At 30.1% G+C, this 18,234-nt stretch overlaps 1 protein-coding gene and 1 long non-coding RNA gene across 6 annotated transcripts; one reads left to right on the plus strand and one right to left on the minus strand.

Moving 5' to 3' along the window:
- Positions 1-1,918: 1,918 nt before the first annotated feature.
- Positions 1,919-3,895, minus strand: LOC146872234 (uncharacterized). 2 transcript variants are annotated; one of them, XR_014983616.1, is made up of 3 exons: positions 2,968-3,895; positions 2,739-2,862; positions 1,919-2,658 (listed from the first exon to the last, which is right to left on the minus strand). It is a non-coding gene; the product is annotated as an uncharacterized LOC146872234 (long non-coding RNA). The 2 variants fall into 2 exon arrangements; XR_014983615.1 differs by having other exon boundaries at positions 2,739-3,895.
- An 8,906-nt stretch (positions 3,896-12,801) lies between these two features.
- On the plus strand, positions 12,802-18,160 carry LOC118450117 (fatty acyl-CoA reductase 1-like). 4 transcript variants are annotated; one of them, XM_085664254.1, is made up of 5 exons: positions 12,802-12,964; positions 13,783-14,027; positions 14,125-14,270; positions 14,374-14,471; positions 14,552-14,726. In XM_085664254.1, the coding sequence occupies exons 2-5, from the start codon at positions 14,013-14,015 to the stop codon at positions 14,584-14,586; spliced, it is 294 nt and encodes a 97-aa protein (XP_085520380.1). In that variant the 5' UTR covers positions 12,802-12,964; positions 13,783-14,012; the 3' UTR covers positions 14,587-14,726. The 4 variants fall into 4 exon arrangements, 2 of the variants coding, with proteins under 2 accessions (XP_085520380.1, XP_085520379.1); XR_014983614.1 differs by lacking the exons at positions 12,802-12,964; positions 13,783-14,027 and adding exons at positions 14,949-15,206; positions 15,292-15,468; positions 15,597-18,160 and having other exon boundaries at positions 14,132-14,471; positions 14,552-14,739; XR_014983613.1 differs by lacking the exons at positions 12,802-12,964; positions 13,783-14,027 and adding exons at positions 14,949-15,206; positions 15,292-15,468; positions 15,594-18,159 and having other exon boundaries at positions 14,132-14,471; positions 14,552-14,739.
- The last annotated feature ends 74 nt before the right edge of the window (positions 18,161-18,234 follow it).

An 18,234-nucleotide genomic window follows, 5' to 3' on the forward strand; every position in this document is an offset into this window, starting at 1 on the left:
TCACATAAGTTAGTATAATGTTTCAATTTTACTTACTAAAAAAGGGTGACCATTGATGTTCTAAGACAATATATTATTTACGTCTTCAATCATAATTAACATAATTTTCAATTTAATTGTTTTGCAGTATTAGAACTTTTCAAAAGAAGAATATCTGATAATAATGAATAATATTGAATATGCAGAATATTATATATTATATAAAATAATAATTATTAATATATATATATATACTTTTAAATAACGCACAATCATGTTAAACAGTCAATATTAATTATTTATGTACTAAAATTATATATATATATATATATATATATATATATATATATTAGAAATATTAAAAAATAGATAAGCCATAATTGCTATTTCAAGGATTACATGTTCTAACATTTAATACTTGAAATAGATAAAGGTGTCGAAATATTATTAAAAGGAATTAAAAAGTTTATTTTTATTTACATTTAAATTAAAATTCTGAGTTAACATCGAACCTTTACAATAATTTGCCATAAAACACTATGATGTTGCATAAACACGTGTTAGTGTCGTCTCAGGTCTCATATGTAAGTATATCAGGGATTAATCAACTTCCATATTATACAATGCTGATGCAAACTTAACACAGTCTTTTCCTGAGATCAGATTTGATTTAAAATTACTTAAAAATATTAAAAAAAAAACTTTTATCCTATAATAAGACTAAAAAAAATATTATTAATCTATTATGACATATAATTACGTGTAATAATGTACGAAGTACACTTGCTATGTAAAACAAATTATTTGCTTTAAATTAATATAAAAAACATAATATATAGTTTTCTTATTAAGAATATTAAGTAATTGAAAATTTTAAAGAAAATTAAATAATTTCTATTTGTTATTACTTTTTCAAACTAGTTATGTAAATATTATAATTCTTAACGAATATCAATAAATATGAATTTCTTATTTTATATACAATAACGATTATAGAAATTAACTAATCTTATAAAATAATAAATCAAAAACCGTAAGAATCTATTAACTTAAAAAATAAATTATCGTAAAATAAAAATAATTTACTAACATCGTTCTTATATAATTAGCACATTCTGGATTGATCGTTGTATACTATTTCATTAAAAATAAATGATTAAGCTTAACACCACTAAATGATCAACATTTCTATTGTCTCTGAATAATAAATAGTGTTACTACACCAATGTTCTTTACATTTTGTTTCATGAAGTTAATCGATCTAGCGAATGAAATTGGTCTGTACCTAAATTAAATAACTCGACAAAATTCGCCCACTCGTTTTCAATTAAATTTATCATCTAAGCTTTATTTACCTCTCATAATCCATTTCACTATTGTTCTTCTGTAAATTATTTATCGAAATATCTGAATGTTTACTTAAGTCGATTTGAAATTTACTGAAGCAGATTATTATTTGCATAATCTCGTGCCACTTGATCATATTGAACAAAAATAAATCAAGAAGAATAGGAAGGATTATAAATTCTAAAAAAATATATACGTCCATGGTGCAGAAAAGGTTTAGAATATCTTTGAATGAATGCTTTCCAGTTATTTTCCAGGTTGAGAGAGATATCTGTACTTGTACTTATATCTATGTCACACGGACATTACCTAAATGAAACATAGGTCAATCTCTCCTCGCACAAAATTCTCCACAACTGCATAATGCGGATGAAAAAAATCGAGCTAAAGAAAAGTGAAGGAACCTTTCACGTACGATGAAGAAATAAAAAAGAGTTACAAGTTCATCTATACGAATACACTTGCAGATCGATCTGGAACAGTAGAAATTATGGAATTACTCTTAGAAGAGGATGGACAAGAAGTAGCCGTTACGGAAAACGACTTCGAGAGATTTTAATCTTTTCAAAAAATAGTTCAACTTCGTCTCGCTACTGTGACATCAACAGTTGGACCTTGAATGGCTGTAGAGTAACCAAAGTGCCTGCAGCCTTTCAATTACACCAACCTAATCACACACCTCTTTTTCGGTCAATCGTTTCGGAATCTTACACGGGAGCGAGGCTCTTTTTCCTCTTTTTTCTTCAGAATAGGGCAGTCAAACTGCGCCAGGAAAGATTTACTTTAACTTATTCATTCGATGAAACGATGAGAGATGCTCCGAATATCGTTCCTCGCGTCTGTATTTCTTTCGTGGGTTCCTGTCTCTGCTACTGACCCTTGAATTGGATTCCTCTTGTTGACGATAGCTGAGGTATAATAGGGCGAAGCGATGCTGGGTATTCAGCACCCTTTTCTTCTCTTTTACGAATCGATTTATTTAGTATAAAATCGGTGATGGAAATTTACAATTAATAACAATATAAGTCTTAATATAATATAAGTCTTAAGTATCATAATTGCTAATTGTAAAGAACTGTGCTTAGCAACTGACTCCAACAAAATGATCTTAACGGTTAACTGCGATGAATATATATAAATGACTACGAATGATGAAGTCCTGACGATGAAATTTTTTCTGCTGCGACCTCATCTGCACTCGCCTCACATACACGTACATACTTGTAAGAATTATTCTCGCGCATTTTCCTATCGTCAATTTCCAAGCGATAAGACATTGCGTTACACTGTTCCTGCATATATTAGAGTGTCCCATAAGTTTCTTTCCTTTTTCTAATATGAAATGAATATACAATGTTTACTGTTTAAGATATTATTTATTTTGTTATATAAGAACCCTTTTGCTCTATTACCTTCTTCCATCTCTCAGGAAGCCTCATTATGGCTTCTTTCCAAAATTGTTGTATTTTGGACAAGAAATAATCCTGGTGGTGCGCTTTTTCGCTGATGGATTTAAAATGCTTATCGCGAAGAGAACTTTTTATGGACAGAAAGAAGTAATAATATGATGGACCGAGATCGTTGAGTGTATGCAGAATGCAGTAAAACATCCCATACAAATTGTAAGAGCTTTTCTCTTACCGCTAATGCAATATGTGGTCTTGAGTTGTCATAATGAAAAACAATGCCTCGTCGGTTCAATAATTCTGGTCGTTTTTCTGCTATAGGAGCTTTCAATTGATTCAGTTGATCGTAGAATTTATTGTTTCATCTTGAGAAAGGAGCTCGTAAAAAATTACACCCTTCCAATCCCGCCAAATGGATAAAAGAACTTTTTTGTGGTGTAGTCCCGGCTTTGCGAGAGTTGAAAGTCTATTGTCCTTACACCAAGTGCGTTTTCTATGCACATTTTTATATAAAATCCCACTTTTGTCTCCAGCGACAAGCCTCTTTAGAAACGGATATTTTACATATCACTGGAGAAGCAAGTCGCATGTAGAGATGCGATTCATAAGGCTAGCCTCCGTAAGTAAGTGCGGAACTCAAACTTCGCAGCGATTAACATACTCCATCGTCGTTAGGTGACTATGTACTGTTGTTTTGAGAATCCTGTGGCATTCACTATCTCGCGCATACTATATCGCGGATTTTCATCAAGCATGGCCTTGATAAGGCCCGTATCCGACGTCTTTGGGCGGCCTTTGCAGTCTTCATCTTTCAGATTAAAATATCCTCCTCCAAATTTTTTAAACCAATTGCAAACGGTTGTAATAGTTATAGCACCATCCCCATACACGATACAAATCTTGTCGACAGTATTCTTTACACCATCACTTTTTTAAACAATGAACCATAAGATGCTGTAAATGTTGCCTCTCTCTAATTATGTTTAACGCTGTGAATGAAAGTTTTAATAGAAATTGTGGCACAAACAAAACGTATTGTAAAAGAGATTTGGGATGACTGAAATCGATGACATAGACGGCTAATAAGAAACTTTTGGGACACCTAATACTTCCTTGATCAGCTTTATCTCTGCACTCGTAGCTCTTGGGCGCACTCCGCTGCCAAGCGTGGAAGAGGCATGACGCATCTGCATTTCTGCACGTACTTTTTGTCCTCCTTTGTTTTCTCGTATTTCTTTACTACGTGTCTTATAGATAGTTCTAAATTACATAGCTGCCGATGGTTATTCTTATGGAAAAGATAGAGGAGAAACAATTGAATAAATGGTATCGCTCTACATGCACACGTACTTGTGTCTATAAGAATTTCTCTTCTTTGAGGTGTCTTTTATAGTTTCTGGTTGACTAACGCACGATGACGTGACACTACAACGTTATATTAATTGTATTATCTACTAGTGGATTGTTCGGAAAGTAATTTCGCTTTTTTATGTGAAAATGAAAGATCGTTTTCGTATAATGAACAAATATTTTATTAAATTATATATTGGCCATTTTGATCCAATACCTTCTGCCATATTTCTGGTAGTAGCATGATTCCACGCTCATAAAATTTGTGATCTTTGCTGGCAAAAAACTGATCAAGGTGGTTTTTGACGTCCGCATTTAAAGTGAAAGGTTTAACAGTCTAAAAAATTTTGCAGTGACCGGAACAAATAATAATCCGAAGGTGTCGGATCTGGAGAATATGGTGGGTGTGGCATTGTACCTCATTCAAGCTGTAAAAGCTTTTGGCGAGGGACCAAACTTGTATGAGGTCTCGCATTATTTTGGAGGAAAATTACACCTTTTCTGTTGATTAATTCTGGCCTTTCCTGTTGAAGTGCATCATTCAGTTTGTTCAGCTGATGACAGTAGGCCTCCAAATTAATTATTGTATTATCCGTTAAAATCTCAAAAAGAAAAAGACGATTCCTTTAAAATCCCAAAAAACTGACAGCATCACCATTTTTTGATGGATATTGGCTTTGGAAATGCTTTGAGCAGGTTCATCTTTTTTGCTCCATGATCTCCTGCGTTTGACATTGTTATATACAACTCATTTTTCGTCCCCAGTAATGATATGCTTCAAAAATGGAACATTTTCGTGACGTTTGAGAAGCGAATCACAGATGTCAACGCGACGACAAAAATTTCTCCTCGTGAAAACATGGGGAACCCATATATCGAGCTTCGAGGTTAAACCCAGACCTTTTAAGTTGTTTATTTTTCGACTATTTAAAAAAATCGATAGGGTCAGTACGTGCAGAATTGGAAAGTACTTTCGGGGAAGGAAACCGAGTTTAGTTGATAAAAATAGAAGAAAACACTGCCTCTCAATTCTATTTTGCAAACCAGTCACACGTACTTTATCTACTGTTAGCGGTTGAATGTCCTTCATACGTTCATTTCGATCGTAAATACTTCTCTGTCAAAATCAAAACAGTCTTCGGTTTAGACTGTAGCACGCGAATACTTAATTATGCTTTTTCTTATGCCTATAGGAATGTTAAACCAAACTTTTTTTTACTATATTATTCATTTTGATAAGCGTTAGGGACAAAAAACTGGTTAATAAGCTACTGTTCGATAAAATGCTAATTAGATCACGTGACGATAGTGACGTAAATCATGAATACGCCAGATTGAAAACAAATGAGACGGCGAGTGATGAGTTAAACATAAAATCGTTGTAACCTCGGATCCAAAAAAATTAGTTTATCATCTTTTCCTCTTAAACTTGTGTTGGTTATATCTCTCTCACTCGTAAAAATAATCGCTTTCTAGTTGCAGATTTTTATGATTTTGAAAATCATAACGGAAATTACCTATAGTAAATATTATCTATAGTTTTTTTTCTTTTAAATGTATGGAAGAAGAAATTAAATCCTATTAAATTTGATAAATTTTCATCTCTGTCGAATATTGCTCCCCAATTTTGTATGTAACATTTGCTCTTCCACATCTCTTTGTTTTTATTTTTCTCTTTACTCTTGAAATTGCAAAATATTCATGTTCATTCGTAAGCTGTACATATGTAGACTTCGCATTTTCAAGTTGCAGTTATTGATAAAATTCGTACGAGTAAAAAAACAAGCTTATGTAACTTTGTGCGATATAGATGTATACAATAGGTATAGTTGTAGGTATTGTAGAATTAGGAAAATATTCATGTATATATGTATGAGTGTCGAAAAAGTGCTGCGAATGATGTTAGTAAGATAGAGATGTAGACCTGATATATATATGGTATAAGATAGACATGTAGATATGAGTGATACGAACGATATATAAGCGAGAGTATATGAGGGATGGAGTTAAGTGACGTGTGAAGATTAAGTGACGTTTAAGACTTTGTCTAAGCACATGGTTTGTAGGTCCGTATCCTAAAAGATGTACATAGATGTAGGAAAGCAATAATGAGCGAGCGGAAGAAAGAAACGATAATTACTATAAAGAATTAGGCATTAGTGCGGAGAGATTAGAATAGTACAGAGTAGATCAAAGTAGCGAATAGAATAGAGTAATATACAATAGAAAGTATAAAAGAACAGAGCAAATCAGAACAAAATAGTTAAGTTTTATCGAGTATCGAAGAGAATAGAGGATCTATTTATATCTTTTATTAAAATAAAAGCATTTGTTGTTTTTTTTTGGCTAAAGCTCATTATCCTACGGTATGTAAATATCGGTTTTGGAATGAATATCTATCGTTGACAAACTACGACAAGACATATAAATATCATTTAGATGAGAAACCATTTACCTTGCAATGCAGAGCCCATTTTTACCTTTCAAATTAGGGGACTCAAACAAAACAGATGCACCATAAATTCTTATTTCGTCTTTTCTATCTCACTTCTCCCAACATCCAATTAAATAAATATGTTTCGTTAAGAAAATGATATTCTGCAAATTCTTGCTAATATATCGTATAACTTGATCTATTGTAATCTTATATACATAATAAATTAGTCTTTGAGAATTGATGATTATCTAAAAAAAAATAAAAAATGACGCATACATTACTAAGGTTATTTAATTCAATCACGAAATATGAGATAACGTGATTTACATATAATCAGATACGATAAATTTCATTTCGATTTAAATAAGCAGTAGAATATTTTCAATGGTTATTCAGAAAAGAACAACGAAGGAAGGAAAGCTTATGTAATATAACTAGTTGAGCATAAGTGGACGAATTTAGTCTAGTTACGTCGTTTAGATAACAGTCATTCATTTACCTAAACATTCACTCTTCCACTTTTCCGTTGCTTTTATTTTTCCCTTTGTTGTTCATATTGTGAAAATATAATTATTCATTCGAAAGCTATACGTATATGCATAAATGTACATTTCAAATTATATTTGTCGATCAGTTTCGTGCGAATGTAAAAACGAGCGTAACTTTTTGTACGTGCGCCCGAAAACTTATCTTATAATAAAGATCGTCGAATAAAAATTAAAACGAGACTATGACTATGACTACATGAAAACAGTGGTCACAAATCAATTTAGAATAACATTTTCATACGAGTTATATAGTTCACATGTAAAAGTAAATACATATGTTATTGTGATTCAGGCCTTATACAGATGCGACATAATAATCAGGTGTGATAAATTACCAATCGACTTAATTAAACGATCAAGGATTTTTACTGATAAATTAAAAATAGAGTAAGAAATATATATATATATATTATTTATATAATATTATAATAATTATATATATATATATATATATATATATATATATATATAATTTTATAATCTGATTAACCATTCATCATATTTCTATTAAATTATTAAATACAATTTTTTAATGATTACTATTAATTCCAAATTGTAATAAATGCTAGTAATGAAATTATTTCACAAGAAAATATTAATAATAAAAGTAATCGTGGCATAGATACGTTGCTTCATATTCAAACCAAAATATTCCATACTTTTCGCAGGTATAACAATTATTCTAAAGTTTTATTTCAAATGTAAAAATGTAAAAATTATTGCCGTAGATGCCAGATCCATGGAATGTTACGTTCGATTCCATGTCATCTATATCTGCTATAATACTATCATTGTAATTAATATCTTTATCATAATTGTTATTATTATTATGATATTATTATCATTATTATCATCATTATCATTATCATTAGCCATATTATTAGTTGTATTATTATCATTATTATCATTATTATTGTAATTACTATATTTAATCATTGTAAGATTGTTAAATATAGATATCCTCACGAAACCATAACACCACAAGACATCCTTATCCCCAGCCAACGCTTTCTCCTCTCTTACAGGACTTTTTCTATTTCTTACCAACTCTCTAAAACAAATCTCTCCTCCTCAGTTTGCCTTTTTTCGAAAATCTCTCCTGCAAATCAATCATCACTCTGAATCTACTGTCTACTCTTAAAAACTTTCTCTTCAATTACCATCTAGGAATACAAACCATCTAGAGAATAAATTATACATTTAAACATTTCCAATCTAGCGAAAATATCTTTTATTCATCGCATTGCGGAGACAAACTCATATTGCGTTTTGGCACGTAACACATATAGACGCACATAAAGATGTGCACCTAAATTTTGCCATTTCTTTGGGCAAGTTATGTGAATGAAAACATAATCATCGCATTCAATTGTTGCAAGAAGAAGAGTGAACGTAAAATAAAAAAAAAAATAATAAATGTATTCATTTACGATGAACTTGAAGATCCCTTACAATCTCATACTCACAAACACATTAATGTTGAAATATTTATATACCATTTGCTATCTGCATTTTGTATAAGCAAATTCCTTCATCAAGTGAAGACCACTGCAGAAGATTTTTTCGTTAAACTTTATGATTACGGCGTAACATAAAAAACAACTGATACTTCGTGTATGTGCGTAATTCTATCGGTTATCGGAATAACAAAATTCTTCAAATTACAATTACACTCGATCACGGGAAATAATTTCGTTTCCTTTTCGTTCGGAATTCCGATTGTTTCTCTCTCATCGTAGAAAATATCTACTTTGTTTTTTAAACGGAATCAAGAAATCTATGATTTAAATAAAGATGAAAGAAAATATAGAAATAATTATCGATCAAAAATAATAACTCATTGAATCCTCAAATTATCTTCTTCTTTTTTTCGAACATATCGAAAAATATTTCGAAATTTATAAGATATAAAACTTGACGTCTCTGAAAAATTACTCAATGAATAATTCCTCTATAAATATTCTTCTACAGCTCATGAATATACTTTGATCATGGTAGTACCCCTGAATGAAGATGATTAGTTAACGATAGACGCCTATCTATAGGCGTATATTACTCCCGAATTCAGGAATGGAATTAAGTATTTTACAAGAAGATTCGATTCTAATTGGATAGTTTCGAATGTTTCATATCTGTTTCAAAGAGGAAAATCAGTAATTTCAAATAAATTCAAACGAGAAATAGGTTCGAACTTTTTTTAATATTTTGAATAAGCGTAAGTTGAACCTTTTATGAATACTTCGATCGAATAACGTCACAACAAATTATAATCTATGGTATTCTTTTGTGTTTTTAGCTAACATCTTGTTAATAAGAATTATCGTTTTGAGTTTAACCAACTTCTCGGTTCTTTAATAATTTTAAAAGTTAAAAGCTCGACACAATCCTCAATGTTGCGATTAAGTATACATTCAACTATTATCAACACATATATACTCCGTGTGAAAGTTTATTACTTCTAAGTACATTTTTGAATTTCTGGAATCAAAGATTCATAGTTAGTTCGACGTTAGCATGTTACGATATTGTGTTGAATGATTTTTTATTAGTTACATTATACATAATATATCTCCAATTTAACAGTTAATTTTAAGTAATCCTTCTTCCTAGGTCCTTCGTGCTTATAAAATACGGATTGAGTGAAAGCGAACTTTCGGCAGACTTTTTTTGTTTTTCGAGCTGTACAACGTGTCGAATGCTACGCTCCCATTGGTAGCTTCACCAACATGTGATTGGTCATCTCCATCGATGTGGTCATCAGCGCTCTCTGTTGACGGCGTACCGATTTACGGTACTTTAACAGATAGTTATATATTTTGATAAAAGGAGTGGTTTATTATTTACATTCTCTAAAATAAAGTATACCTCAGTAACATTAATGTTTGGATTATAATGTTATGTAAGTACTTTTACTATATAAAATATAATTTTTTCAACAAATTATCGAACGAATATATATTTATCTTTTATTAGTAAATTTTTATGACGTCACTTACAATATCGTGTAGAGAAAATTATTTATTGATATGTGAAAAAATGAATTTGTGCTCTCGATTTTATTTTTATTGAGAAAATATGATTACTGGAATTTTTATTTTTCTAATTCGTTGACGATTGTATACAGTATGTGTTTTCTCTCAGAATCGATTTTGTCTTACGAACGTGATAATTTTTTGATTCTTTCTCCTGTTGTTCTAGTGCATTAATCTTGTTTATTAATTATTAGATTTAACCATGATACGAGGTAAAACAATGTTTAAAACAGTAAAAAACAATGGGAATCGATACTACAGAATTATATCGAAAGTTGCGAATGAGGTTAGGATTGAAACTATATCCTATACATCGGTTTCACAGACTTGTACTCCTTCAAGTTACTTTAAGAATGAAATGAAGTCTATTCAAATAAGATAAATTTGAATGAAAGAGATATTAATATAACTGTAGATTTGGATATATTCAAATCCGCTGTTCGATGAGTTTACAAGTTGCAGCAAGAAAGAAAATAAACATCGTGGAAGATGTTCAGAACAATTTTTTACATCAAACAGTAAGTGCAGTAATATAAAATACTATTTATAACCGACTTTCATGAAAGAAGTATGAGTATTCTAAGATACCGCTTTCTAACAGTGTAATTATAGAGGATCATCTGACAGATGTCGTCAATCAGCTATTAAAATATTATGGCCAGGCCGTAAGAAGCAGTGAACATAATCTAGATAATATATAGGACAACATTTTTCCATGAAATTTCAAGACGGTCACAACTTTTGTTCAAACGATTGATTTAAATATAAAACTGCTGAAGCAGCTGAAACTCTGTATTGGTTAACTTGTAAAAACTATGCGTTAATCTGTAATATCAGTTATGAAGATAATTACCAGAAACTACTATCGAGGAATTATATAGGAAACATTAAATGTAAATAAATCATTCTATTGTATTCTATTGATAAGAATATTAAAAAATATCTTCGTCTGTATCTCATATATCACAGATTGGTATATATGATACTGTCATTACATTTAATGATGGTAATGCTGGCAAATTGAAAGTGGCTCAGAATAGCTGGGAATGGAATACGACAGTCGTAGCTGAGGATATGAAGTGATTTTCAAGACAAAGTTACAAGCTTGAAAAATTTTTAAGAGAATGTTATCTTTGATAAGCTTGGACGGTTTGGAAGGAGATAAATTTTACAATAGCGGAGGATTTTGGTTGCTTTTTCTACTGAAAAGTAAGTTTTTACTAAAATAATTTTTTTTATACTAATTTCTGAAAAGCTTCCTTCTTTTTTAGACTAATGATCCGTTTTCTCTCGAATTATTTAAGGTTTGCTCTTGATTTTTCTACAGTTCATTTATAATATTCTTTTGATACCGAATATTTAAATTTATAATAATTTTCAAAAGAATAAAAAGAAGATAATTATAAGTTAGAATAATTAGATAGAACAAAAATTTTATTTTGACTCCTAATATATGTAGTCCAGTGAAACTAGAGAAGTAAGTTCTCGAAGCATATTAATGACTTAGTAAAGTTTCATTACTTATTGAGCAGATGGATCATGAAATTGGTAAATGTAACATTAGTGGGATTGATTATTCATATTGTTCTTAACACTTGCTGTTTCTTGTTATTGTTTTTTGCACGTTTGCATCTCGGAAAAATATATGCAGGATTTAATTATCGTAGGCTGTAATTGTCAAACTTTATTAGTATATTTTATTAGTCGAAATAAGAAAAAGAAAATGTTATATAAAATGTTATCTAAACGTTATATTTCTTAATTGAATTGTGTGACGATAAATCAAGAATGGAGAGAAAACTATCGTAAAATTCGGCGTAAGATTAAAAAAAAAAAGATAATGAATGCATAACCTTAGCGGTTGTTTTTTTTTTTTATCGAACAATGTCTCAAAACGGTAGGCTGAAAATAAGATACCTATTTATTATAGATATAGATATGTATTTGATATTCGCTACATACTTATTGTGAATAAATTTCGACGAACCAATGTCACAATCGACTCTCATTACCCTCATAACGCATTGTGTCAATTGATTTTTTCGAATAATTTCAAGACAAGCCAAAAAGGTGAAAAATTCTTCTCACGAAAAATTGCTTCTTTGATCAAAATCATAATAGATTAAAGAAGAAAGTATATTGTAATAAACAATTGAAATGCAGATTTATTCGAGGATATTTTGTCAACCGTATTTAACCTTCTTTATTTCCCATTGTTACTTTTTGTACGTTCATATCTCAGAAAAGTAGTATATAGGTATACATACACAACGTGCTTGCCATGAATATATATTTTATAATTGAGAGTGATCGTCACATGAGTATGAAGATAAAAGAAACTACGCAGTTAGAATAAAAAAATGCGTCAATAATAATCGACAGTACAATTTATAATTTTTTCAGAAGACATTTCAGTTTCGTCGCGTTAGCATATATACTCTGACGTTTATAAAATTATCAGTTTTCTTTTCTGAAACGGATTAAAAAAATCTGTCTGAAAGAGAAAATTATGATATAGAATTTAAAAAAAATTCTAATTGACGCTTACTTTTATAGGTCGATTTGGAAGCGTAGAAGTGATGAAACCGCTGTTAGAGGAGTATGACCAAGAAGTGGCCCTTGATTCAACAGTTGGAACATCAACTATAGAATCGTCCGTCGAAATAATCGACAATCTTACACCTATTTAAAAGTTTTACTACAATGAAAGTGTATTTTTAACTGGCGGAACTGGATTCATGGGAAAATTATTAATCGAGAAATTGTTAAGAGGATGTCCTGGCATCAGATGCATTTATATTTTGATACGTTCGAAAAAAAGGGAAAAATGTTCTTGAACGCTTGGATGAACTTATGGAAGATTCGGTAAATTGTTTATTATTTCTATATTTTCTTTGATTCCTTATCTATGAGATTCTGTATTTATTAAATAATGTATACAGCTTGTCTTATTTATTTTTAAAAAATGGGAATATTTTGTGAGAGGTCGAACTTAAAAATGAAAGTTTTTGTACGGATTTGTTTATTGTGAAGAGATCCATCATTCAATTTCAATTTCTTTTTAAGCGTGTTAAACGTTGGGAGAATTTCAAAGTCAAATTCATTTTTTTAAATCGAACTATATAACTGCTTTTTGATGGACTGATTTACATTCATGTTAAATAGTATGGAGTATAACAGTCAGGAACTATTGATGTATGTTTGTATTCCTTTTTATTTGAGATCTCACGAATTTATAATGTAATGTAATTTATAATATTTTATAATAATAAATTACTTCATATAGAAAGTCGTCGAATTCGTCTCAAAAAATTATTGAACCATGAAAAAAGAATATATATTTCTATTAAAAAAATGAACTTAGCTGTAGAATTTTCCATATCGTTCGAATTACAATAAATAAATTTGACTTGATAAAGAAATTTGACATCCAATGTTTCCGATCATACCAAACAAATCTCTTCAAAAATTTTTTTGCTCGCTTCAGTCTCTCAAGTTTTAATTATTTGAGATAAATTGAATACCTTGTATATACTTGTTAGATATAAGAAACAAGAAATTAATAAATATATTATTGCTTTAGTGCACTTTGGACATGTACAAAGTCTTCTAATGCTATTTATTTTGTTATGACATTTATTTAAACGAAATAGGCAAAATTTACAATTCTGTGCGTTTTCTAGTTATTTTCCAAGTTGAGGAAGGAAGAACCAAAATTCCGAAAACGAATATTCACAATTAAAGGAGATTGTAGCTTGCCAAATCTCGGTATTTTCAAAATTGATAGAGCTACACTCACAAGCGAAGTATCAATTGTTTTCAATGTTGCCGCGACCGTGAGATTCAATGAAGCAATGAAAGCGGCGATAGCTATTAACGTCCAAAGTCTAAGGGATTTTATAAATTTGTCCAAATGCCGAATCTGAAGGTATCATCTTTATCCTATATATACTTACTAATGATTATCAAGATCTTTTAATGAAAGCTCTGATTATAATAAATGTTTGTTATTTTTAATATGTCAGAGTTTCGTTCACGTATCCACGGTTTATGTCAACTGCCTTTACAATCAGATCGAGGAAAAGATTTATGATCCACCGATAGATGCTGACAAATTGATCGATTTGATTGACCTTATGGAAGAAAAATTAGTTAATGATATTACACCGCAGTACGTTTCATATTTATTTATAACAAAGATATTAAAGAAATAGATGGTGCACGTTGGTTGATAATACACTTGTACAATTTTTTAATTTTGGTTTACTTGGAAGATGGCCAAATAGTTATGTGTATAGAAAATCCCTTGCTGAGAATGTGATAAAAAAGCATGCTGACACGATACCAATTGAAATATTTCGTCCTGTAATTGGTTGGTAGTAATGTAATTTATGTAATAAATTATAGAATAAAACAATAAATGATGTATGTTAATCAATTAAATATTCCTAGTGATATCGAGAACCTATTCAAGGATGGGTAGATAATATGTACGGAACTATAGGAATTACAGCAAATGTTCTAATGGGAATAATGTGAATTCATCATTGCGTTGCATCGATGGAAGAGAACTTGGTACTCGGAGTCCTGACGATTAATGGATTAACTGGTAATGCTTGGGGCATTGCTAATAATTTAAGGTAGCGTCAAATGATATCGTTCATGAATGAATAAAATGATGATTTTAGAACAAATTAAATTAATTCATCCTTATTCGAATATAATAGTTTGGTCTTTATGAAGTGACGGATTTTTAATGAATATTAAAAACATTATATTTTTTTTTTTTAATGTTTATTTGATCTAAATAGGCTTCATTTGCTTAAATATATTATACTTTTCGTTAAAGGTCACTCGGAATGTATAAGAAAATTCATCAAATGGCGGACGTGTTTGGTTATTTTTGTACGAACGAATGGAGGTATACGAATGAAAGATGGAATGAACTAATGAAGAAGTTGACACCCGCAGATCGTGATTTATTCCTTTGTGATATGAAAGATATCGTTTGGAATATTTATTTTACAACATATGTTTCAAGAATGAGAAAATACATCTTAAAGGATCCCATCGAAACGCTTCCGCAACCTCGTATAAAATGGCGAAGGTATCTTGTTTCTTGCATTTTTAATTCATCATCTGTTTATTATGACAATCATTTACAAATGATATTGATTTTTTGATTTTTTAAGGCTTTACTGGGCCTATCAAGGATTCAAACTTTTTATAGCCTGTATTTTTTTGTAATCATATGGGCTATTTTATTGAGCTTTCCCGGACTATTTCTAACGTTACCATCTTCATGAAGTAAGCAAGATTGTCAAAGAAAATGTAGGAGGAATAATAATAATTTACTCTTTCATCATAATGTAAGTCAATTATTTCTTTTATAATAAGGGATCTTTCTTAAACGGTTTGGTGAAACGTAATGATACTTTTGGTACGGATTATGGATATTTTAGTGAATTTTTATCTATAAAATTTGATCTTTTAGCAGGTTTGATCTTTTTTGCGTCATTTTGAAAGTTTGGTACTCTTTTACTCCTCTTGATGGCGCCCATCTGCCGCAGTTCGCAAATTGATGCAAAGAAAAGAAATAGATATAAATTTCAAACGAATTCTCAATCTTTGCGAATGTTGCTATTGAAATGTACGTTGTACAAAATGCACAAAATAACAAATGTACGAGAAGTGGATTTAAAAAATTCTATTGTTCTCTGAAAAATCAAATATCGATTTTTTCAATAGTTTGCTGACTTTCAAATAACAATTCTTTGACATGATTGTTAATAAGAGACGAATAATGAAAGAAGCAGGAAATAAAGAAGATATATTTATTATCTTATACAAAACTGTAGAAGTTGATTTTCTTTTCGGTTCGTTCTATTTATCATTCGTATCCTTCCATTCGATCGTACAGAAATGATCGAGAACATTTTGTAATTTTTATTATAAATTTTGAGTAATATGGAAAGAAAAGGAACCGTCGGGTATCAATGATGTCGAATAGAGATTGATTTTCATTTAATTTTTTAAAATACGAGTGGATGAAAATTATAATTGAATGCGATCAGGTGACTCAAGACGTGTAACATTTGATATTCGCTCTTGTATTGCTAGATTATTGTTCCTAGAGAGCTATAGATAGATAATTGTTCCTAGAGGGTTTCTTTAATCTTACGAAAATACATATAGAAAAAAACAGGGATAAAAGTCAGTTTTGAATGATTCATTGGTATTTTCGAAAGGGGAAGTAATAGTTTCAAGTACATTCGATGTACAAAAGAAATAGATTCGAACTCTTTGTGAATTTTTGAGAAGCATGAATGTTACTCCCAAATATATTTGAATTCTAGTTTTGATTAGATTCGAAACTTTCATAATTACTTCGTTGAAATAACGGGACTATTGTCACTACAGCTGCGATAATCTTTAACTCCTAATTACTCAAATTGCGGCAACTAGAATCGAGTTACATTAAAATTTAAAAGCCCGACAATTTAATGGTGGAATCAGCAATCCACATTTAACTAACACTTAAAATTCAAGTACTATTTGTAAAAGCTTCGAATCTTTCTATCATCGGAGTACTTGAAAAGACATTTTCAAATCTACAAATATTCATTCAGGAGTTCGGAATGAACTTACATGTATCCTACTTTCCAGTAGGAATGGAAATCCTTGAAATGAAACTTGATTATTCAATTGGACTTTGATTCTCAAGTATATAGTAAACTTGACTATATCCTTAAAAAAATAATGATCCATCTTCTTTAGAATACAAAACCATACGAAGCAATGAGTAATTAAAAGCATTATAATATAATAATATATAACTATAAGCATTCCGAGTGAATAATCTAATTCTCTTACCCTTATTTAGTGTTGGTTCTGCTTTTCCGCGACTGATTTCGTAAATACGTAAGTGTTCGTTCGTATTGTAAGCATTCTAAAATCAGAAATATTAATGTATTTTTAATTAACGAACATATAACAAATTTTTTAATTTTGAAAAATGTAGTTTATATTAGTAAATAATAAAATTAGTAGCATTATCAACACTCGAAAATAAACGTACTCTGGTCTAATCTCGATAACCTCGTCCAACATTTTCTTGTTTATACGTTCCACCAAATCTATCAACCGGTGTCCATTCATCTTTCATAAAATTTCTTGCCATAAATGATCATTTATTCATAAAACTTCATCTCTCTCGATCGCTACACGCATGAATTTTTTCTCTACTTTTCTGCTCATATATTATTTCTTTAACAAAGTTAAATAAGAGAAATTTATGGTTGCTTATTTTCAAACAACATGACCGTCTGGTTTATAAGAGATGGTATTAAATTGTAAGCACAGAATCATTGGTCAGTGTATCGTCATTTTGAATCTGTAGTACTAATTATTTGGTAAAAATTATTCGTACTTGCTGTTACGTCTTCCAAAAAAAATGATGACGATTATCTTTAGATACCTAATTGCAACTGGAAATATCTTGTTGTATCTGAAAGATTATGTATTTAATAAAACACGCATTAATTTAGATTTTTCCATAATCTTTATACTTTATTTGAACGAGAAAATATTCTGACTGATTAAACAATATCTTGAAAGTTACCTTCGAATATTGCCAATATTCGCAGGAATTTGTGAACAGCATATTTTTAACTAGATCTGCAGTTACTACGTTCACATTTATTGGGTTGTTCGGAAAGTAATTTCGTTTTTTTCCCGACAGAAGATTCAATTGTATTTTATGTTTCTTTCTATTTTATTTTTCCGAAGGATTATTTTATTTTTCTGATAAATGGACAGCAAAAAAGTCGATCATACTTCGTGATAAATTCTATTTAATCGTGGAAGATGGCGGGGATGGAGAAGCACCGTGACTGTTTGTCTACACGGGTAGTTTTATTAATTGTTAATAAATTTATATCGAGGTACGCTGTATTGCGGAATGTTTTATCATAGGATTCAAGTTATTTAAATATTTTCGATGCCGCGATCGTACGTTGTTTTTGAGTTACAAGAATTTGTTGAACAATCGACAAATATATAATAAAGTAAATGTATATTTTTTCCTTTAGTATATTTTATTTTTATGTTGTATATAATGTATAGTAAAATAAATA

Source organism: Vespa mandarinia, chromosome 25 (assembly GCF_050613455.1).
Source record: "Vespa mandarinia isolate Hongniang chromosome 25, ASM5061345v1, whole genome shotgun sequence".
Lineage (NCBI taxonomy): Eukaryota > Metazoa > Arthropoda > Insecta > Hymenoptera > Vespidae > Vespa > Vespa mandarinia.

What these genes read in the sequence shown, in the direction of transcription:
- LOC118450117 (XM_085664253.1), top strand. Translation starts at nt 14,660, where the DNA reads ATGGAAGAGAACTTGGTACTCGGAGTCCTGACGATTAATGGATTAACT. An exon ending in GGCATTGCTAATAATTTAAG is followed by an intron (nt 14,740 to 14,948) that starts GTAGCGTCAAAT and finishes TTTTCGTTAAAG; the next exon opens with GTCACTCGGAATGTATAAGA. An exon ending in CCTCGTATAAAATGGCGAAG is followed by an intron (nt 15,207 to 15,291) that starts GTATCTTGTTTC and finishes TGATTTTTTAAG; the next exon opens with GCTTTACTGGGCCTATCAAG.